At 42.7% G+C, this 23,955-nt stretch overlaps 1 protein-coding gene across 1 annotated transcript in view; it reads right to left on the minus strand.

Annotated features, from left to right (window-relative positions):
* Positions 1-23,955, minus strand: part of piezo1 (piezo type mechanosensitive ion channel component 1 (Er blood group)) — a 324,721-nt gene that overhangs the window by 207,713 nt on the left and 93,053 nt on the right. Inside the window, 2 exon segments of the mRNA XM_061837790.1 lie at positions 12,259-12,338; positions 14,107-14,210. Coding sequence (XP_061693774.1) covers positions 12,259-12,338; positions 14,107-14,210 — 184 coding nt within the window.

The following is a 23,955-nucleotide window of genomic DNA, read 5'->3' on the forward strand; positions in this document are numbered from 1 at the left end:
TTTAGGCATGTCTGGGAGCCATGCCTTTGAGGGGGGGTACTGTCATGATCCTGCCGCTCCAGCACAAGATGTGCGGGTGCCTGCGCGGGTGCGCTGATTGAGGCGCACACCTGCGTCTCAAGCGGGCTGATTAGTATGTGTATCTATATCACCCCGATGACGATTGGTCCCCGCCAGTTCGTTGAGCTTCATGTCCCGTTACAGCACTCTCGTATCCCTGATCGTCAACCTGTGTGTACCGACCTTCACCTGTTCTCCGACCAACCTTGTAAGCCTGACTCCTTCGTTACTTCTGCCTGCTTTGATTGTTCTCCTGTGTACCGACTCCTGCCTGCCCGCTCACCTGCTCTCTTCGCCCGACGTCCCAACTACTGCTGCTGCAACGGACTGCCTGCTCGATCCCCGACCTCGGCATATAATAAACGTTTCTCCTTGAACTACCTTGCATCGTCCGAGTCCTGCATTTGGGTCCTACCCCCGTTCCGATGGGACGTGACAATAAGGTTCAATACTGACTCAGGAAAGAGGTCGAGTTTGGGCTTGTTGGATCGCAATGCGGCTTTTGATATGGTAGATCACAATATACTGCTAAACAGGTTGGAAACGTGGGTAGGACTAAATGGAACAGTCCTTAAATGGTTTAAGTCCTACCTAGAGGAAAGAGCTACTTTGTGACCATTGGAGGTGCTCCGTCTCAGCGAATGGCAATGACCAATGGGGTCCCTCAAGGGTCAGTTCTTGGACCTCTCCTGTTCAGCCTGTATATGCTACCCTTGGGTCAATTTCTTCAAAACTTTGTTGACTACAATAGCTATGCTGATGACACACTCTTATATTTAGTAGTGTCTCCAGATGACTACAGTTCAATTGAGGTATTGTGTCACTGTCTAAATCAGATAACTGGATCAGCCAAAATTTTCTTAAATTTAAACACAACAAAACTGAGACAATTGTTTTTTGGCAATAAAGAAAAGAGAATTGCTGTTAGTAAACACCTGGACTCTCTATCTTTAAAAAGCAAAGACCAAGTCCGAAACCTTGGTGTTCTGATTGATCGACTGACTCAGCTCAAATAGTGGTGCGCAGAATCCAAAGCAAACATGGTGAAGCAGCATTTAGCTATCATGCTGCACACAAATGAAATAAGTTGCCAACAGAGGTGAGGTCAGCCCCAAGTGTGAATGTTTTTAAATTCAGGTTGAAAACTCTTCTTTTTTCTCATGATTTTTAGAATATATGCACTTTTTGATCATATTATTTGCATTGTATGCGGTTTTAATTGTCTTTTTTTTATATTGTGTTTGTCATTTTATTTTTATCCCATTTTAATGTTTTATCTCTGTTTTCAAATGCCTTTAATCATGTAAAGCACATAAGCAGTTCCTCCTTCTCGCAGTAAACAAAGCTTGCGAATTTACACACGACCGTGGAGTATCCAATATGCAGTCACACAACGGACTTGCAGATGTAGATGACACACTCAAGGCTTAAATGCCTGTTCTAATTAGTCTCTAATGCCCATGGCAGTGGCTTGGCCATGCCCCTGACAGAATGTTTTTAAATCCATGTTGAAAACTCTTGTTTTTTCTGATGCTTTTTCGAGTATTTCCAATTTCAATATTTCTTGCACTATACGTTGTTTTTTATTGTACTTTTATTTTATATATATATATTTTTTTTGTTTTCATTTTTGTTTTTGTTTTTTCACAAATAACATTTTTTACCTCTTTGTATTCAAATCCTTTTAATCATATAAAGCACATATTGCTGATCAAACAAAGCATTGTTGAAAGTAATTCGACTGAGACGAAATAAAAATGCGTCTTCTCACCCATAGTTTTGACTGATACAGTTAAACATTTAGAAGGTGATCACAAATGAAGGTATGTGGAAAAATTAGAGACACTTGGCATAGAGCATGCATATTTCATGCAGAAGTCGATGTTTTCGCCAGTAAGAAATTTAACATAATTCGCTTCCCTGTCTTGGACAACTGAATATACACATATAAATGGTAAATAAGTCATCAAGATATTCACAGAAAACTTTGAAAGCGTATAAAAGTCTGGACGCATAAATACTGGAACTGTTCTCAATCAGGAATAAATCCCACACAGTGATGGACCCGTTCAGACTTTTTCAATACAAATACCAATATTTCAATAAATGACCCCTGGTTTTACACAAACTCGCATTCATTAACTTTGATTGGGACAGGGAGTCGTTTCCTCCATACTCAGAAGCATATCGCTGCCACATGTTTACCTCCGTAAACCTCTCCGTGACATACGTTTTTTTCTTTTTTTAATGCATTGTTCTCAATTGAGTCAACATGGCATTATAAATACTTCGTGTTGATTTGAGATTGAAAAGACGAAGTCCTTCCTGAAATGAAATGATTAATGATAAGCACCATCCATCCTGTTTAATTTCCTACATCCATTGATCTTTTCTGTTTTTTTCAGGTGGTATTCTATAAAATGATGTGTTTGAAGAACTGTCTCATCTATTGTGACAACCAAACAACAGGTCTCGGGCATTGTGAAAAATCTGCTCCCGTTCAGCGACTCCTATACTGCCGAGCAGCTATGTTTGACTGGTAATCCATCCATTTTTTTTAGTCTTTTCAGCTGGTTTTCTATAGAATTATATCTTTGAAGAACTGCCTTGTCTATTGTGACAACCAACAGCAGAACAGGTCTTGGGCATTGTGAAAAATCTGCTCCGTTTCAATCAGTCCCGTACTGCAGAGCAGCATTGTTTGACCGGCAATATGGTGCCGTAAAAACGGTGACGTCATGAGCACGATCTCTATACAAATAAATGTGCTTTGCTTTGCTTGTGAACAGGAAGCATCGAGTACTGGATGAGGATGAACAGCAGCCACTTTGAGAGCTTTAGGAAATGCTCCAGACTGAAGTGAGCAATTAATTATTTGTTGCAAATCACCTAGCTATGATTTCACAATAGTTTTTTAAAGTCAGTTGTTATTGAGTCAAGACAGCTCGCTGATTGTTTGAGCTGCTGAACATTTTTCTTTACAGTTTTTTTGGTCAACTGTATCAAATTCTGACATGGTAATGGACCCTTCCCTGGATGGCTTCAGATGTTGTACATTTTGCTGATTTGTGCTAATATTTAACCTGATGGATTTTATTTTTTCACAATATAACAGGCAAACTCTTGCATTTATCAGCTATGACAAGTTCTGGAGCGATCTGATTCGGAGGGGTTGTGAGCTTGTCAACCACAGCAAACAGGGTGCGAGTATTGTTAAGGTTCTTACTAATAATTTCAGAAAGGTGTTGCTGTCTAGTCCTGACTAACTCTTGGTTAAAATTACAAAGACTGTAGAGGTCGTAGTAAATTTGGTGTTTGTCCCGGGGCCTATGTGAGGATAAGCGGTTCAGATCGAAACTCAATGTACTTTTCTGGATTTTTTTTTTTTTAATGTCACCTTGAGTATTAATTGGACTCTTAATATATTGAGAGAGTTCAAATGTGTCTAGTATGGCAAAGAGTTCTTTGGATTTTATTTCCATGTTATTGTCAACATGAATGTTAAAGTTTTGTTATGACATAATAGTTGCACTTAGTACAAATATCTGACAGTTCTGAAAGATCTTCCAGAAATGTTCTGTCTATACATTATAACAACAATAATCTTTGAGTGACTGCTAACTAAAAAACAGATATTCAAAGTAGCTAAAACCATCCAGTATAAATTTCATTACACTGAAATAATGAGTTAAAGGGCCACTGTCATGAAATGCATGATTTTTAGAATGTTATTAATTAAAATACGGCAGCCGACATGGACCCATACGTTTTTTCACCACAAAACATGATTTTGACGTATATAGCTTTTTGTAACCCCGCCATGAAAATCCTCTTGAGGGATTTGTTTTCAAGAAGAAGTAGGAAGTGACGTACATGGCAGGACTGCTCTCAAGTGGACTCGTTTGTTTCTATTAGTTTTACCTCCAGGAAGGTAGCTCGTTCTTCCTTCGTGTTAGCAAAAATGTCGGCTCATTGCATTGCTGGACATTGCTTGAACACTCGGGAGGATGGATTTGCCCTTCATAAATTTGCAAGAGACTCAGTTCATCCTGAAAAATGGATTGCACGGGTGCAGAGGACGAGAGCCTCGTGGGTTCCAAATGACAGGTAGGTCTGTATACAGCTACTAAAAAAAAATAATAGTTTTGGGCGGACCATGTAATCGGTCTCTCATAACGTAACAAAAGATCCGCGTACGTATGACAGGGATGCTAAATCTGTCAATGTGCGCGTCGAACGGTGTCAGGCTCGCCGGTGAAGGCTGCTGCGTTGCTTTGGCAACGAAGGCTGCGGGTCAGGCTCGCAGACGGCGGCGGCACTGAACAACGTTGCCGACAATGCAGCACTCAGCCGCGTACTACGACAACGCCGTAAAGTGTCCCGGCTCGACGCTGTTGTTCATCGCAGACCGCGGTGGCTATGAACAACGCCCTAAAGCAGCCCAGCTGGGCTCCGTGATAAGCCACTTTGGCGCCGAAAATGAGCCACACCGGCTGAGGCGCCACGTTCGCCAGTCACGGCTTCAGCGAAGGCTGCCCATCGGGCTTGCGGACGCCGGCGGCTCTGAAGAACACACCCGACAATGCCTCACTCAGCGTGTGGGACGACAACGCAGTAACGCGCCCAGGCTCGACGGTGTTGTTCATCGCGTACTGCGGCGGCAATGAACAACCCCCTAAGGCAGCGAGGGCTAGGCTCCATGATAAGCCACCTCGGCGCCGAAAATTAGCCATGCCGGCCGGCTGCGATGTGCTGCGATGGTTTATATCCGCCGTGGAAGTGGATCGGACGGGAGGTGGTTTGGATGTGATGCATATCATCTGAAAATGGCTCGAAACAATAGTGTAAAGTTGCCCCGGTAACTTCACTCGGTTGTGTGAAGTTCTCTTCTTCGAAAAGAGCTTCTGTGTCAGAAGGGGTGTGGACATTGGCGAATGTCCGGGTGACGTCACGGACAGGGGATGCAGCCAATATGGCGACCACTTGGATGTCGTAGAATGACACTTCTGCAATTTTGTGCATGGATGACATGCTCTCCGGTCACATTTATTTTTTTGTATAGACATTGAAGTGAATAATGTTGTTTGTATTTTTCATTACAATATCTATTTTTGAATGTTTATAAGGATGACACATGACCTTTAAGAATAACGGCAATACCACTGCCTTTTTACCCTATTTGACACGAGATCATAAAATTGAAATTTAATGGTGTAACCTAATTTAAAATGCAAAACCAGCTAATTTCTGTTTGCAGCTAAAAGTCCAGATCATAGATTGTAATGATGTAATTCATCAACATTGATTTTTTTTACCCAGTTTCCTGACATTAAAAAGAGGGAATCTCACAGAGATAACTGGAGACAACGGTTTGATCGATTCATATTTTATCCTCAATAAGTTTGAAATTCTTCTTTTTTATGCCGTATCTCTGACAAACTTTCTGTCCCTAGTAATTACAGTGGTGAAAAATGCCTGATCTCCAGAAGGATCTACGTTATTCTGGAAAAGACCCAGCATATGCCACTCATATTAATGCAGCCCTGTGGGGGCACAAGTTTGTGCAATCTGTTGGCCCGTCCCAAGCCCAGACAAAATGCAAAGGGTTGCATTAGGAAGGGCATCCGGCAACTTTTCAAAACAAATATGAGTGCCCGCCCCTGGCACCGTTAACCTTCAGGGTGTCTGTGGAAATTCAGAAACTGTGGATGGATGACAAAGAAGAGGAGGAAAGCACATTTGTTGGCAGAAGAAGAGGAATGCACAGACCTACAACTGAGTGTAGAAACTATGTGACAGTATAAGCTCAGGAGTTGGATGACATGATAATTAGGAGAAGGGTTAAAATATTGTACATACAAGAGAGCAGGTGAAAAGGTAGTCAGGCTAAAAGTTGAGGAACAAGGTTTATTTTATTTATTTTTTACAATGGTGTAGATGGGAAGGAAATGAAGAAAGGGTTATTTTAAAGGAAGGGGTGGCTCAGAATGTCTTGGAGGCGAAAAGAATATCAGATTGAGTGACATTCAATCACGGATAAGATTCTTTGTGGGTGGAGGAGAGGCTTTTTTCATCTCAGTGGGAGGTGGTTCCAGTGGAGTGGGGTTGGGAGGAAGATCTTGGCATTGTGTGCTCTGGAGTCCATCTTTGATAATAGTTTTCACCCAATGCATTAGACCTAATATTAGATTTAGGTACGTAGAGTGTCAGTCAGGCTTGGCTCCAGTGGGTCAGGGAGAGGTGTGGAAAATTTAAAGTGCTGGTCATCTCATTTGTCATTTGTTCCTCCGATTGTTTGGATGACCCTGATGAGTTGGTCTGCCCTGTGTCTCACCTTATCTCTTGTTCCTCTGATTGTTTGGGAACAGCTTCATTGTTTTGTCTTTAGGTTGTGTACACATTTCTACCATTTTCTCTTTGGGCTGTTGAAAGACGTAGACAATAAAAAAATGTTGGCAGCCAATACCTGAATCCTTGTCTTTTCAGACAGAAACAGTCTGCCTTGTAAAGATGTATGCGCTCCATAAAAGTGGAGAAATTGTCAATGAAACTCATGGATGGTCAAGTACACACTTTGCTTAACAACTCATTTGATTGACAGCGCCTCGAAAAACGTTCATCTCCAAATCTTACAAGTGGGAGAGGTCTGCTGATAAAAAAAAATCCTCAGCATTCAAACATGCACTTTTGTTTGGAGATCAGTGAAATCTTGTCATGGTCCTGACTTCCTGCCCAGGCTGGGCGTTGTCAGCCAATAAGTCAGCACACACCTGTACCTTGTCCCGGCTGATGACTCTCAGTATATATAGGACCCGGGGAATGACTAGTCCTCCGCCAGACCGTTGCCCTTGATGTCTCGTTCCCGCACTCCTGTTTGCCTGACTTCTGCTCTTCGTATACCGACCCACCCCTGTCCCTTGACTACCCTCGTAAGCCTGCCATTACTATTACCTCTGCTTGTTTGGACTGTCTGCCTGATCCCTGACCTTGGACCAAATAAAGGTTACCTCTGTACTGCCTGCTTGTCTATGGAGTCGTGCATTTGGGTCCGCCCTTGAGCCCAGTTCGTGACAAATCTCGCTTCAGTACCTCTGATTGCTGCTTGAAAACATACAAGCCCCGTGTGTATAATGACATTTGTTACATTTGGGTGTTGACTGGTAATCTCAAGGGTTTTTTGGAGCGATATCTGACACCATGTCATTCATAAAACACTACTTTGGTGTTCTTCTCACTGCAAAAGCGTTTCAAATCCTTGATACCTTCAAACAGTGTTATGCTGTTTTTTTTTTCGCTGCAAAAAATCTTTCTCATCCTTGACAGCTGCATCACCAAATATTGTTGTTTGGGGTCCCACTTTTTCTTGTATCATTCAATTTTATACTTTTCAGTGATGGTGGGGAATCAACATTCTTGGCCTCGGTCTTGTAAAAGTGGCTCAAATCTATTTGTAAGTGTAATGTCAATGTTTTGCATTGACTCACCTTTTTCCTTGCTCTTCACCCGAATGACCATCCATGGCTGCTCACTTGGGGTTGAAGTGGCCCACAGTGCAGGCCAGTCAGATTCCTTAGTAATCCACTGCTATTTTTTACCTCTCTTTTAGATGTCCCTTATCTTTGGTGCTTTGCTCTCAATGAATTACAGGGAGAATTGTTGGATAATCTGTTATTGATTCTCCACTCCACATCTGTCCTCGTTGTTGAGCTAATTGGCTGTTTGTTAGTACAACTCTGATCACCATTTTGAGACATCAGTAGAGTGATTTCATTTCCCAACTGTCCATTCTAATACACATACAGTGAAGAAAACAAGTGTTTGAACACCCTGTTATATTGCAAGTTCTCCCACTTAAAAATCATGGAGTGGTCTGAAATTTTCATCATAGGTGCATTTGAGAGAGATAATCTAAAAAGAAAAATCCAGAAATCACAATGTATGATTTTTTAACAATTTATTTGTGTGATACAGCTGCAAAGAAGTATTTGAACGACTGAGAAAACCAATGTTAATATTTAGTACAATAGCCTTTGTTTGCAATTACAGAGGTCAAACTGTTTCCTGTAGTTATTCACCAGGTTTGCACACACTGCAGGAGGGATTTTGGCACACTCCTGCATACAGATCTTCTCTAGATCAGACAGGTTTCTGGGCTGTCGCTGAGAAACGTGGAGTTTCAGCTCCCTCAAATGAGTTTCTTTTGGGTTTAGGTCTGGAGACTGGTTAGGCCACCCCAGAACCTTGATATGCTTTTTACGGCGCCACTCCTTGGTTTTTGTTTTTTTCTCCTTGGTGTGCTTTGGGTCATTGTCATGTTGAAAGACCCAGCCGAGACCCATTGTAGGAATAATTGTGATCATAATTATTATACATTTGCTTCCAATAAAGAAATGCTTTGCTCTGCCCTAGATAACGTGGCAGCCTCCAAGCAGGAGATAGCAAGAACAAAAACATCTAATCATCAGAACTGTTAGAACTGCTGCCTGTTAAAGAAATTATGAGCACACATGTATTCAGCCATCTTCCACACATGCACACGCACATGAACAAACATGTACACCTTGTTTCAAACTGTTGTGCTTGTTGTCTCCTTTTTGTAACATCCATGTAAATAAGGGGCGTCTTAAAACTAAATAAATAGAGGTGCTGTGGAGAGGATAATCAGAGAGAGCAGTGGTGAATTGTACGAGACAGTACCTCTCCTCTCTCCTCGCGAGACTTGAACTGGTGTCTTTGCTTCCTTTTTTGTCCTGTTTAATGAATGTCTGATTGGTAAACCTGACACCCATCTTCAATGCTCTGACTGAGGGAAAGAGGTTGTTCCCCAAAATCTCACAACACATGGCCACGGTCATCCTCTCCTTAATACAGTGCAGTTGTCCTGTCCCATGTGCAGAAAAACACCCCCAAAGCATGATGCTGCTATCCCCATGCTTCACAGTGGGGATGGTGTTCTTGGAATGGAACTCATCATTCGTCTTCCTCCAAACACAGTTGGTGGAATTATGACCAAAACGTTCCATTTTGGTCTCATCTGTCCACAAATCTTTCTCCCATAACTCTTCTGGATCATCCAAATGGTCATTGGCAAACTTAACACTGGCAATGACATGTGCTGGTTTCAGTAGGGGAACCTTCCGTGCCATGCATGATTTTAAACCATGACATCCTAGTGTATTACCAACAGTCACCTTGGAAACAGTGGTCCCAGCTCTTTTCAGGTCAAGTCCTGGCATGTAGTCCTGGGCTGATTCTTCACCTTTTTAAGGATCATTGAGACCCCACAAGTTGATATCTTGCATGGGCCTGCACTCCGATTAAGATTGACCGTCATGTTTAGCTTCTTCCATTTTCTCATGATTGCTCCAACAGTGAACCTTTTTTCACCAAGCTGCTTGGTAATTTCTCCAGCCGTGTGGTGTCTTTGGACAGTTCTTTGGTCTTAGCCATGTTACAAGTTTGAGGCTTACTGATTGTGTTGAGTGGACAGGTGTCTTTATGCAGCTAACGAACTCACAGAGGTGCATCTGATTCAGGATAATACATGGAGTGGAGGTGGACTTTTAATGGCGGACTAACAGGTCTTTGAGGGTCAGAATTCTAGCTGGTAGGCAGGGGTTGAAACACTTATTTGCAGCTGTATCACACAAATAAAACGTTAAAAAATCATACATTGTGAGTTCCGGATTTTTCTTTTTAGATTATCTTCCACACGGTGGACATGCACCTATGGTGAAAATGTCAGACCCCTACATGATTTCTAAGTGGGAGAACTTGCAATATAGAAGGGCGTTCAAATACTTATTTTCCTCACTGCAAGTTGAACAAGCACAAGAAAACGTCCAAAAAGTGCATCAGGAAACACAAACATTCATGCCGATATATCAACATTTAGCAATCAATTTAAAGTAGGCAGGCACCTCGCCTCGTAAAAACCATGAGGTGCGTTCAAGGAACCCCACGACGCCTCGAAAACAAAGCTACTCCCCTTTCAAATAATCAAAACAGACTCAAAAAGTGAAATGACGATAAGAGACGCAAGTAGAAGTCTTCCGTACTCACGCAGTGTCTTCGCAAGTGGGACAGCGTCTGAAGCACCCTGTGTGTCTGGAATCATAGCCTTTCTTTTTGACTATTGTGTGGGTCTGTAGTGGACTGATTCTAGATCAGGATCCAGACTGCAGTTTGTCCGTTTGTAACCAGTAGTCTAAATTGTGCATGGGTGTGAATGTCAGTGTCAATGGCTGGCTGGCTGTCTGTGTGCTGCGCTTGGCTGTCTTCCAGTCTGACGTATACCCCACCTATTAACCAAAGCTAGCAAGGATTGCAGAGCAGATACGTGATCTAAAAGATGGATGGATTGATGCCCAACTGTCCAGTGCTTCAATACTTTTACTTAATTTTAAGTGTCAATTATTGTCTGCTTTAAGAGCCCTGCAATTGGATGATGACCAATTCAGGGTGAAAGCTGCATTGAGCCCAAACAGAGCTGGGATGGGATCCAACACTCCTGTGGTGCTTTTGAGGATAAGCGGTTCAGAAAAATCATGTATGGATTCTTTGAAAATCAATATGATTCGCTGGATTTTTTTCTCATTTTGTCTCTAATAGGTGATGTATACCTATGATGAAATTACAGGCCTCTGTCATCTTTAAGAACTTTCACAATTGACCCCTCCGTGGATATTGCGCAATCCGCGTCACTGACCAATCAGAGGCCAGAGATCTGCATAAACCAAAGCCCGTTTTTGCTCCCGCCATTTTCTCAGACAACATTGCATGGTCCAGTATAGGTTTTGTTAGCGTTTTATCACGTATTTGGTTTACTTAACAAAAAATATGGTTAAGAGGTGTAGTCACGGACTTTGTAATAGTGACGACAGGTATCCTGAAAGGCTAGTTGGTGGAGTTCGATTCGTACCCTTTCCACAACCAAAGACCCAGTACGAAAAATGCCTTAGATGGATCAAACTTTGTGGAAGACCGCATCATCAACTAAATCCATCTAATATCAACCGGAACACATATGTTTGCACGAAGGTGTGCCCTATATTTGATTTTCAATACATGTCTCGTATAAATGAATTCGAAGTTCTTCGCTAGCATAACACCACTACGTGTGAACGATTGACACACTTATTCTATGTTGAGCGATATTTAGCGATGATCGGACTGCACAAACGTATCGATTTCTTGTTGGCTCACGGCCGAAGCTTAACCAGACTGTGTTTGCACGAAGATATGCCCTAAATTTGATACATAATTTAATTTAATACACGTCTCGTATAAATGAATGAGACGTTCTCCGCTAGCATAACATTGCTATGTGTGAATGGTTGAATGAAATCAGAAGCATGCCGTCTCTCTCAGTTAAGAATGTATTGTATTTAGAATCTATAATATATCGTTGATTTGAATGAAATCAGAAGCATGGAGTCTGTCTCAGTTCAGAATGTATTGTACTGTATTTGCCATTTTTACTGTTTGTCTTACGTCAGCGCACGTGGCGTGACGTCACTTCAGGAGGCGTGGTTAAGTGCCCTGTACGGACTGGTCAATTGATGGCTGACTAAAAACTTTTTGTCTCCATTGGTATTTTTGTTTAATGAATTTATTCTCATACAACCTCACATTTCTTAAAGAAAATTTAGCTTAAACTTATCTACATGTGTGCATAATAACTGAGCAGAGTGATTGGCTTTTCAGGCACAGAACACAGGTATTTAGAACTGAAAATAATTTAGTCCACTTTCAAATTAAATCAAATTTTGAAGACCTAGTTTTTATTACCATTCAATTTTATACGTGAGCATAAAAATTTGCAAAAATATGCTTAGTCCCCGGTCTTTTATGTATTTCATGGACCCCAGACCAAATTAATCCTGCGGGCCAGATTTTACAGGCTGGATTTTGCGTGTTGGAGCCAATCCCAACTGTTATCGGGCAGGAAGCAGGGTACACCCTCAACTGGTTGCCAGCCAATCGTAGGGCACATGGAGACAAACAACAGTCACGTTCAAAGAAAACAAAATCACAAGATATTCATTTTACCAAACACATAATCGACATACATCTAAACAGCAAGTTCAAAGAAACTGAGAATTTTGAATTGCTCTCTCTCTCTCTCTCTCTCTCTCTCTCTCTCTCTCGCTCTCTCTCTCTCTCTCGCTCATGGATACAATTAGTATCGTTTTTAACCTGGTGCGCAGAATCCAGATGAGACAAGCCCAAACCAGTAGCACAAATGTCAGCCAGCTGTGGTATGTTATGCTCCAAACCTGAAGAGGAAAAAAAAAAAACCCGAAAGGTGAGTTGAATGTTGAGACAGCTGCAATATTTTATGTGACATTTTTTAAAGACCCTACAAAGGGAATTCAGGGCACTCTTTGAGCGCACATTTCTACCACTACAGTATGGAGTGAGCCGGCAAACTCTGCCTACAACCTGACTAATGCATTTTGCCTGGATACCACAATTTACCCAAGAGCTCAGTATCATATAAATTCCCAAGTTTTGTGTCTTTTGTGTTATATCGACTATCATAATGTGTTGAAAGACTGAGCATTTTGAGGCTCATAGTGAACAGGAAATATGTGCTCAAATGTTGACACACATGTACAACATCATGTGGACATTGGGGACAGTGCCTCTGGATGACTGGCTGTGGTAGACTGGTGTGGTATTCCCCCTTTTTAAGAAGGGGGACCAGAGAGTGTGTTCCAACAAGAGGAGACTCACACCCCTCAGCATCTCCGGTAAGGTCTATTCAGGGGTGCTGGAGAGGAGGCTCCATCAGGAACTCTAACATCAGATTCAGGAGGAGCAATGTGGTTTTTGTCCTGGCCTTGGAACAATAGACAAGCTCTACAAGCTCGACAGGGTCCTCAAGGGTGCATGTGAGTTCACCCAAGCACTCTACATGTGTTTTGGGGATTTGGAGAAAGCGTTCAACCGTGTCTCTTAAGGACTCCTGTGGGGGGTGCTTCAGGAGTATGGTGTGCCAAACCCCCCCGATACAGGGTGTTCAATTCCTGTATGACTGGTGTCAGAGTTTAGTCCGATATCCCAGCAGTAAATCGGAATCGTTTCCAGTGAGAGTTGGACTCCATCAAGGCTGCCCTTTGTCACCAAGTCTGTTCCTAATGTTTATGGACAGAATTTGTAGATGCAGCTGAGGAATAGAGGGGGTCTGGTTTGGTGGCCTCAGAACTGCACCTCTGCTTTTTGCAGATAATGTGGTTCTGTTGGCTTCATCAAACTGTGATCTCCAACTCTGACTGGAGTGGTTTGCAGCCGAGTGTGAAGTGGCTGGGATGAGAATCACCACCTCCATGGTCCTCAGTCAGAAAAGGGTGGCGTTCCCTCTCCAGGTCGGGGATGAGATCATGCCCCAAGTGGAAGAGTTCAAGTATCTTATTGATGAGTGAGGGAAGAATGGAGTGGGAGGTCGACAGGCGAATTGGTAGTGTCTGCAGTGATGCAGACTTTGGATCGGTCTGGTGTTGTAAAGAAGGAGCTAAGTCGAAAGGTGATGCTCAATTTACCGGTCGATCTACGTTACTACCTTCACCTGTGGTCACAAGCTGTGGGTCATGACCGACATAATAAAATCCAGGATACAAGCGGCCAAAATTAGTTTCCTCCGCAGGCATCAGGGGTCTCCCTTAGAGAGAGGGCGAGAAGCTCAGGCATCCATGAGGGGCTCAGAGTCGGGTGTAGCCCCTCTGCATTGAGAGGAGGCAGATGAGGTGGCTGGGCATGCCTTCCAGGCGCCTCCCTGGTGAGGTCTTCCGAGCACGTCCCCACGGAACTGGGGTCTCCATGGAAGGAGATCCCAGGGATAACCCAGGACACACTGGCGAGACTACATATGTTGGCTGGACTGGAAACGGCTTGGGATCCCCCCAGAAGACCTGGATGAAGTGGCTAAGGAACGCGAAGTCTGAGCGTCACTGTTAAAGCTACTGCCCTCGCAACCCGACCTTGAATGAGCGGTAGAATATGAATGAATGAATGAATGAACATTAATTGATGTGAAATATTTACCATCATCGCTATAAGAGCACAGACATAACTCTGATGCATGATAATCTTTCCCAGCATCAAAAATGGGCTGTCAGTCAGTTGACCACCTGTTGCAAGACCAAATCCTGTTAAAGAAATACAACTGTAATTTTGGGTCATCATAAAAACTTCAACAAAATGGAGATAAAATGCATTCTACTGTTATACTTCCATTCAACACTCATATTGTCCAATTCCCCTGCGCTCACCTACAGTGAAGAAAATAAGTATTTGAACACCTTGCGATATCGCAAGTTCTCCCAGTTAGAAATCATGGAGGGGTCTGGCATTTTCATTGTAGGTGCATCTCCACTGTGAGGAAGATAATCTCAAAAGAAAAATCTAGAAATCACAATGTATGATTTTTTAACATTTTATTTGTGTGATACAGCTGCAAATAAGTATTTGAACATCTATCTATCAGATGGAATTCTGACCCTCAAAGACCTGTTATTCCGCCTTTAAAAGTCCACCTCCACTCACTGTGTGAGGTCGTTAGCTGCATAAAGACACCTGTATCACCCCATACAATCAGTAAGACATGGCCAAGACCAAAGAGGTCTCCATAGACACCAGAGACCAAATTGTACAACTCCACATGGCTGGAAATGGCTATGGAGAAATTTCCAAGAAGCTTGGTGAAAAAAGGTCCACTGTTGGAGCAATCATTAGAAAATGGAAGAAGCTAAACATGACGGTCAATCTCAATTGGAATGGAGCCCCATGCAAGATATCACCAAGATATTGTGGGGTCTCAATGATCCTTAAAAAGATGAGGAATCAGCCCAGGACTAGCCCTAACCCTAATGACCTGAAAAGAGCTGCCATCTTAAATTTGCCAATGACCATTTGGATGATACAGAGGAGTCATGGGAGAAACTTTTGTGGTCAGATGAAACCGAAATGGAACTTTTGGGTCATAATTCCACTAACGGTGTATGGATGAAGCTGAATAATGAGTTCCATTCCAAGAACACTATCCCTAGTGTGAAACATGGGGGTGGTAGCATCATGCTTTGGGGGTGTTTTTCTGCACATGTGACAGGACGACTGCACTGTATTAAGGAGAGGATGACCGCGGCCATGTATTGTGACATTTTGGGGAACAACCTCTTTCTCTCTCAGAGCATTGAAGATGGGTCGTGGCTGGGTCTTTCAACATAACAATGCCAATGCCAGGAAAACCAAGGCGTGGCTCCGTATGAAGGTTGTGGCGTGGACTAGCCAGTCTCCAGACCTAAACCCAATAGAAACTCATTGGAGGGAGCTGAAACTCCGTGTTTCTCAGCGACATCCCAGAAACCTGTTTGTTCTAGAGAAGATCTGTGTGGAGGAGTGGGCCAAAATCCCTCCTTTAATGTATGCAAACCTGGTGAACAACTACAGGAAACGTTTGACCTGTGGAATTGCATACAAAGGCAACTATACCAAATATTAACATTGGTTTTCTCAGGTATTCAAATACATAATTTCCAGCTGTATCACACAAATAAATCGTTAAAAAAATCATAAATTGTGATTTCTGGATTTTTCTTTTTAGATTATCCCTCACAGTGGACATGCATGATGATAATTTCAAACCCCTCCATGATTTCTAAGTGCGAGAACTTGCAGGGTGTTCAACTACTTATTTTCTTCACTGTCGGCTCCTCTCATCACTGCTTAAAGGAGAATTTTGTCCAAAATTTCTATGTACAATAAACCCTTCAATCCGAAGTTATATTATTATTGCATATATTTTGAACATTAAATGAAACTTAATTGTCAGTAAAAGCAAAAAGATATTTTATGATGGGCGTTGTTATACCAACACTGTTGATTGTTTCTGTCTATATACCAAATGAATTCTTAGTCTTAGATGATAACTCTTTATCAATCAAATGATCCGCCAAATAATTTGAATTCCAAAAGAATGGACTGAGTTGACTTTTCAAGACAATAAGGCAATGTTCAGTTTGGGGTGATAATTTTATGATTTTTTATGATTTTTTATTTTTATTATTTTATTATCAGTAATTTTGTTTGAAAGACACCCATTGTGTTAGTTTATTATTAATGCATCTTGTTTCTTTTCTCACATACATTTCATACATAAAAGTTCTTTTCTTCATGTCTTTTGCCTATTGTCTTGTAATACAAATTAGTTTATTGAAATCTTTATTTTAAATCAATCGGAAATATAGCTTCTTGTTCATTCATTATTTTTACATTACCTACTGAATATTGATGAATTGATAAGTTATTTTACTACTTCCCTACAGCTTATTGATGAATCTCTGAAACACACAGAGAAACCTGAGGGGGCCTGTGGATTCTGAACATGCCCAAATGACGATGAGACTACTTTTGAGTCACCGTTCACATCACAATATTCTGGTGAAGTATGTATCCATTGACAATTTTGATAATTATAGAGTTCACATATTTCACATTTTCTTGTCCAATAATTTTCTCCAGAGACAGTGTTATCCATTGCAGTTTATGTTTTTCAGTTGCAATTGAATTTTCTGAGTACATCAGCCCCAAATGGCAAGTGTCAGTGCCAATGTACATTATGTGTCAGCAAAGAATCGGCCAACAACCCGGTCAGTGGCCACACAAACGTATCGTGTAGTCAAGGCGTCACAGTGTCGTATGCAAAAGTACCATAAAAGCGTGCAGGCAAGTCATCATGTGTATATACATGCGTTTATAATTCCTTCAGGCTTTGTCACAGATTGTTTTTCTTATTCTTCAGTCAATTTTGACTAATTTATGATCAGTTGTTGTTAGTGAACTTTTCACTTGGTTCTGGAAAAGTTGTAATGTAAATTTTAACACATATATGATGAGATATGATGAACAGACTGAGGATGACACAGACACTGATGAATGGCACCATCGACTGATGGAACAAGTCGTTCGCCTGAAGAATGGTGAGCTTGAAGTTCAAGACATCTGTCTGCCTCAGAATATCCCGCAGAACATTGCATCAAAGGAGCAACCAGAAAAGGACGTTGTTGTCCAAAAACATTTGTCCCGGTTCACTGACAAAAACTGAAAATAATGGAACAAGCTTCTTGTATTCTTTTCTTTCTTGGAACACAATAACGTGGTTGTGACATGTAGGAGTAGTTCCAACAGAAATTTTATTCTGCTTTTTTTTCCATTGATGTACAATCTCAAATTTTGAAATGAAAAATGTAGTCCAGATAATGTGTCAAATTATTTTTAAAGTAGTAATGTGGTTAAAGAAGTGGTGAATGCTGACCCATAGTATGAATGTCATTATGTTGCCTGTGTACTTGTTTTGCACCAAACCAGCAAAGTAGTCATGTATGTGCTACAAAACCAATATTGTTTGGACAGTAATCGCATGTATGTAAACGTTGGTTAATTCTAAATAAACTTCAGTAACAAATGTATCGATGTAGCTCTGGTTGCTCATACACACAAATTACGTTTACACATTGCACATTTATCACAAATCCAAGCAAAAACAAACAAACAGATCTAACAGTGTATTAGTCTTCATGTTAAAACATTACCAATGTATGGCTTTGTGATATCCTTCGTAAACACCATCTTCTTCAGGAACCTTTTTCAAATGCTATTCACCACACAAGATGGGATTGGGATCCTATTCTTTGCATGTATCCAATAGGTAAAACTGACAATATGTTCCCAGTCTGTAAGACTTGTCAAAAGATTTAAATAAACATTTCTAGCTACTGACAGAAATCTTTAACACATACATGCTATGTATACATTTCATTACAAACCCCCTTAATCAATCATTCATCCATTTTGTTAGCCGCTTATCCTCATAAGGGTCACGGGAGTGCTGGAGTCTATCTTGATCTAGATTAATCTAAAATGTTCCTTAAATAGGGTATAAATTAATTTGAAATAGCGCTTGGTACTATAATTACATTTAATTCTGTCAATTAATGATGAATATTTGTAGGTATTCCTTTTGGTGTTAATGTACGCAAAATATAAAATAATATAGAGATATCACTTTGGGGAAGTCCCAAAATTTTGTTTTAGCATTTGATATTCAAGATATAAATAAACCATGAGATAGGCCAACGCCGTACTCAGAAAATAAGCTCTCATTTTTGATGAATTTTGGACACAGTCCATTTGCATTCCAAGATCATTAAAAATTTGTACTCACCAATTGTCCACTGGTCCTTTCAGCAAACTGACATAGATCAAAAGTAAATTGATATGTAACGCATCTTTATCCGAACAAAGAACTTCATATCTATCTGAGGAAGTGAAGCAGACATTTGGTCGGGATCTAAGTTTATTCCAATATGTTCCATATTTCGCTCGACCTTGTCAAACTCACAACAAAACTGGCATTCCGCCACAGTTGCCATTAGGCCACGAAGATAACACAAAGTTCCATATTTTGGGACTGTTGTTATGGTTCGGTGTCAGTGTCTCTTCCCCTCTCCAAAATGTCAAGTTCCACGTGTGTGTATTCTGGCTCAAACGCATAGGCTTGAACATTGTACATGATGTTAGTTTTGTTTTGTTTGATGTGTTTGTAATTATTTTCACACAAATTGGCCATAAAATGCAAGATAGTAGACATTGTCTGTTCGTTGAAACTGTATCCACAAAGAATGGGGTCAGATCAGGAAGCACTGTTGGCATACCAAACACTGATTGTTAGTTTTGCAGTCGGGGTCATTGGAAAGTCTGAGCGAGAGAATTGTGCGGCATTTTCAAAAATAGTTTCCAATTTACAGATGTTTCTATGCGAAATCTGTGGATAATCTAGCCATTAAAAGAAACGCTGCACCCTCATCTACTAACTTTTAATGTTTGCTCCCATGCCTAGTTTTTTTTACAAAGTCGTCCTATAATCTAATTAATACCTACATACAGTCAATGTAGACATACAATCGAAAGCAACATTTCTGGTGGCCGAATATAAAAAACAACGTCAAGGAGTACGTCAATGCGTGTCCTGTTTGCGCAGCAAATAAACCCTCCTGGTAACACCCCTCAGGGGAGTCACGCCCTCTGTCCATTCCTCGATGACCATGGTCATATATCTGTCTGAACTTCGTGACCGGGTTACCAGCTTCGTAGGATCACACCACTGTTCTCTCACTGGTGGACTGCTTCTTCAAAATGGTTCATTTCATTCCGCTACCTAAAGTTCCCTCCACAAAACAGACAGCCGAGCTTATGGATAAATAACATATCCAGGTTGCACAGCATTCCCACTGACGTGGTTTCCGACAGGGGGACCCAGTTCATTTCCCGGTTTTGGAAACAGTTTTGTTCTCTTAGAGGGTCCACTGTTAGTCTTTCCTTGGGCCATCACCCAAAAACCAATGGCCAGACCGAGCGTGTAAATCAGGACTTGGAAATAGGGCTCTGGTCTCTTGCTTCTCGCGAACCACGCTCGTGGAGCCAACAGTTGATCTGGGTCGAATACGTTCATAACTCTCTTCCGTCAGTGTCCACTGACATGTCCCTCTTTCACATAGTGCACGGTTATCCACCCTTTCTCCATCTGTAGATTCCAACCCGTCAGTGCCGTCTGCACTGGCCATGGTGAGGCGTTGCAAGGGAACCTGGCAGCGAGCCCGACAGATGCTACTGCTCAAGGGGCATTCCTATTAGGCCACGGTGGACCTTAAGAGGGCGCCAGCTCCAGTCTACAGGGAGGGTCAACGAGTCTGGCTGTCGGCAAAAGGCACTTTGAGTGGAATCACGGAAGCTCCCTCCCAGGTTCGTCGGTCCATTACAAAGGTAATCAATCCAGTCACTATGAAATTAAAACTTCCAAAGTCGATGCGGATCCACCCGGCCTTTTATGTCAGCCTGCTCAAGCCTGCTTGGGTGTCGCCATTGGTCCCGCCTGCCAGGCCTACTACTCGCCCCCCTCCCCCCCATATCGTGGACGGGGGTCCAGCCTACACTGTGTGTCAGCTCCTGTTGTTGCACCGTCTGAGGGTGGGGGGCAGTATCTGGTTGACTGGGAAGGGCTACAGTCCAGAGGAGCGGTTGTAGATTCTGTCCCGGTTCATTGTTGACCCCTTGCACATCAGAGACTTCCAGGCCACGTATCCTGAGGGCCCTGGGCCGGCCCCGGACGGACGTTGAGGGGGGTTAGTCTCATAGGTGTGTCTTTCCTCGATCCAGCTGTACCTGGTCTCGTGGATCATGCATTTTGGGTTCAGCCCCGTGTTCTGGTCATGGCGCACCTGCACAACACGTTGCAGCTTTGTAGAAAAGAACGAGGGAAGGAGAAATGCCATCGAGGACAGTTTTTAGAAAGCTGTGATGTATTGTACAGGTGCAGGTGCAACGCATTGTGCCCGCATTGTGTCGCGGCTGAGGTCCTGGCACTAAGAAAAAAAACAGAGGCTGCGTAAGGGTGCCCAGTCATTAGAAAAAATCTTCCATGATGTGAAAGCACACATGAAACCCATGATGGTATTTAAGCCAAGGTAAGATAATTCAGGGCAAGGTGTCATGGTCCTGCCGGTCCCAGCCCTAGCGGTGCAGGTCCCCTGCACACTGCGCCTCATCAGTGATAATGAACCTCAGTGTATATATAGGACTCAGCGGACGGTTTGGGTTTGCCAGATCGTTGCCATCCAGGCCTCATTCCAGCACTTCCGCATTCCTGAGCCTGAACCCCTGTGTGCCGACCTCCACCTGTCCTCCGACCAACCCCATAAGCTTGACGCTCCTGATACTACTGCTCGCTCTGACTGACTCTCCGGCATTCAACCTTGGAATGAATAAAGATCTCCCTTAAACTGCCTTTCTGTCTACCGAGTCGTGCATTTGGGTCCGCCCTAGCGTTCTGGTTATGACACAGGAACCCTTCGTCTGATTGTCTGTGTGTGTACGAGCATGCGTGCTTTATAAATACAGGAGCTCATGTGCTCGAAGCTAAGTTGAGCCAGTAACTGCATGGTCAGAAAATTGAGTGGCATTAATGGAATTAGCATTAGCCTCACAGTTCTAAGGACCTGTGTTCAATCCCAGCTCTGCCTGTGTGGAGTTTGCATTTCCTGTGTGTTCCCCCTACAATTGTCTTCTTAAAAAGGCGGATTACCTCCCCGGTCCGCCTCTGCAGATGCATGGTCCCTCCCCAATGTCCATAAGATGGTGCAGAAGTGTGTCAACTAGGACAGCCGCTCAACGTTGACAGCCTTTTGGAACTCGGGGCGAATCTCACCTAGTTCCGGGGCCTTGCTATTGAGGAGCTCTTTAACCACCTCTGTGACCTCAACACCAAAGATAGGATCGCTCGCCTCAGAGATCTGAGACTCAGCTTCCTAATGGGAAGGCGTGTCAGAGAAACTGAGGAGGTCTTCAAACTACTCTCCCTACCGATTCATAATTCCAGAGTCTAGGTCAGCCCAGTCCACCGTCCAATAAACACAATGTTGGACTGCTTCCCCCTCCTGAGATGCCGAATGGTGAATCAGACTTTTCTCGAAGCCGTCACCGAACTCCTTCCAATGGCCGAGTTTTTGCTTCAGCGACCACCAAAGATTCATTCCCCTTGGGAGGCCGGTACCTATCAGCTGCCACAGGTGTCCCAGAGCCGCCTCAGCAATGGAGGTGCAGAACATGGTCCACTTGGACTCAATGTACCCTGCCACCCCCAGAAAATAAGCAAAGTTCTTTCAGAGGTGGGATTTGAAACTCCTTCTGACAGGGGATTCAGTCGGAAGTTCCCAACAGAGCCTCACAATACGTTTGAGTCTGTCATGCTGGACCGCCATCTTCCCCACCATCTGAGCCAAATTACAGTACCTGCTGTCACAAGTCCAATGACCAGCTTCCCCACACTTTACATGCACATATTTACCTTTCACCCCAACGAGGTTACCTGCTGTCACAAGTCCAAACCACAAAATTCTTCATCAAATTGCGACCTCGGTATCCCGGTGGTAAGTTGTAAACCTACCACCAGGACACCCTTATGCTTGAACATGGTGTTCGTTATGGACAATCCGCGATGCCCACAAAAGTCCAGTGACAGAACTTCGCTTGGGTTATCATCGGGACAAGAGTTCACAAGTGTAATGTGTTTCCTTGGGAATTTAAAGCAGAGGTGGGGTTTCTGTCTTGCAGTTCTGAGGTGTCAACTTTGAAACCGTCTTTGCCTGTGTAGAGTTAGCATGTTTTGTACAATCTTGAGTTTTCCCCAGCTACTCTGGATTCCAAAAACATGCATGGTAGGTTTACTGAAGACACGAAATTGTCTATCAGTGTGAATGTGGCTGTAAATGTTTTTGTTTTCCATCTGTGCCTAGCGGTTGGGTGGCGACCAATTTGGGGTGCGCCTCACCTCTTGGCTGTGGTTGGCTAGGAAGATCGCCAACCTGCCTGTGACCTTGGTGAGGATGGGCGGCATCGAAAATGGATGGATGAATTGTTACACATGAATTTCCACCACACAAGATTTACTGAATTAATTAAAGCATAACAGGTGAGGAAAATGTCACAATCAGTGTACCCAATAAACGAACAGCACAAGAGACACCATAGAGCAGTGGTGCTCAATCCAGTTTTGGTCAATCGAGTGACGGCATTACCCCCCCCCCCTTCGGGAAAAAAAACAACAACAAAAAAACCCACCTGACGTCTTTCTTTTTTTTTTTTTTCACCATTTCGGCAGCACACGGAACTTTCTCTAACAACGACCTACTGCTCGGCCACACACTCTCCTACCTAGTTTACCTTGCACCGCCCCCCTATGCTCTTAAATTACATTACAATTACAATTACAAATACAAATACAAATCAAAAATCCTGTTTCGGCAGGGGCAGCGACAGCGTCCGGTTTCCGGTCGCTCCTCACACCCCTCACGCCCCTGTCTCGATGGCTGCCACCTCCCTCTCCTGCTTCAATGGCGGTGGAATTAGCTGTGGAGTTGGGGGCTTCACCTCTTTTCTTTGATATGGTGGTCCGTCGAGCTACACCCCAACACACACAGTCACGGTACAGGAATAATGGTTGCCAGTAACCATAGAGTGCCATGGCTGGACATTCTCTTTTAGGATTTTCTGGAATTCATTCTTCCTTCATTCACACCAAGTTGTCCAAGTCCTGAGGTAGCAAGCAGTCCAGGCCATCATATTGCCACCACCATGTTTCACTGTGGGCATAATATTTTTTTTTAATCAAATGCTGTGCTAATTTTATCTCAAATGCAACGGGCATCACACCTTCCAAAAAGTTAATTTTTTTACTTTTCAGTCCACAGAATGATTCTCCAAAAATCTTGAGGATCATTAAGAACTTTTTCGGTCAATGTGATACGACCCTTTGTATTCTTTGCTGACAGCGGGGATTTTCGTCTGGGAACTCTCCTATGGATGACATTTTTGGCCAGTGTCTTTCTTTTGGTAGCGTCATAAACAGTGACCTTAACTGAAGCCAACGAGACCTATGGGTCTGTAGGAATAATTTTGATCATAATTATCACACATTTGCTTCCAATAAAGAAATGCTTTGCTCTGCCCTAGATAACGTGGCAGCCTCCGAGCAGGAGATAGCAAGAATAAAAACATCTAATCATTAGAACTGTTAGAACTGCTGCCTGTTAAAGAAGTGATAACCACACATGTATTCAGCAATCTTCCACACATGCACACGCACATGAACAAACATGTACACCTTGTTTCAAACGGTTTTGCTTGTCATCTCCTTTTTGTAACATCCATGTAAATAAGGGGCGTCTTAAAACTAAATAAATAGAGGTGCTGAGGAGAGGATAATCAGAGAGTGCAGTGGTGAATTGTACGAGACAGTTCCTCTCCTCTCTCCTCGCAAGACTTGAACTGGTGTCTTTGCTT

This window comes from Syngnathoides biaculeatus, chromosome 12 (genome assembly GCF_019802595.1).
Source record: "Syngnathoides biaculeatus isolate LvHL_M chromosome 12, ASM1980259v1, whole genome shotgun sequence".
Taxonomy (NCBI): Eukaryota; Metazoa; Chordata; class Actinopteri; order Syngnathiformes; family Syngnathidae; genus Syngnathoides; species Syngnathoides biaculeatus.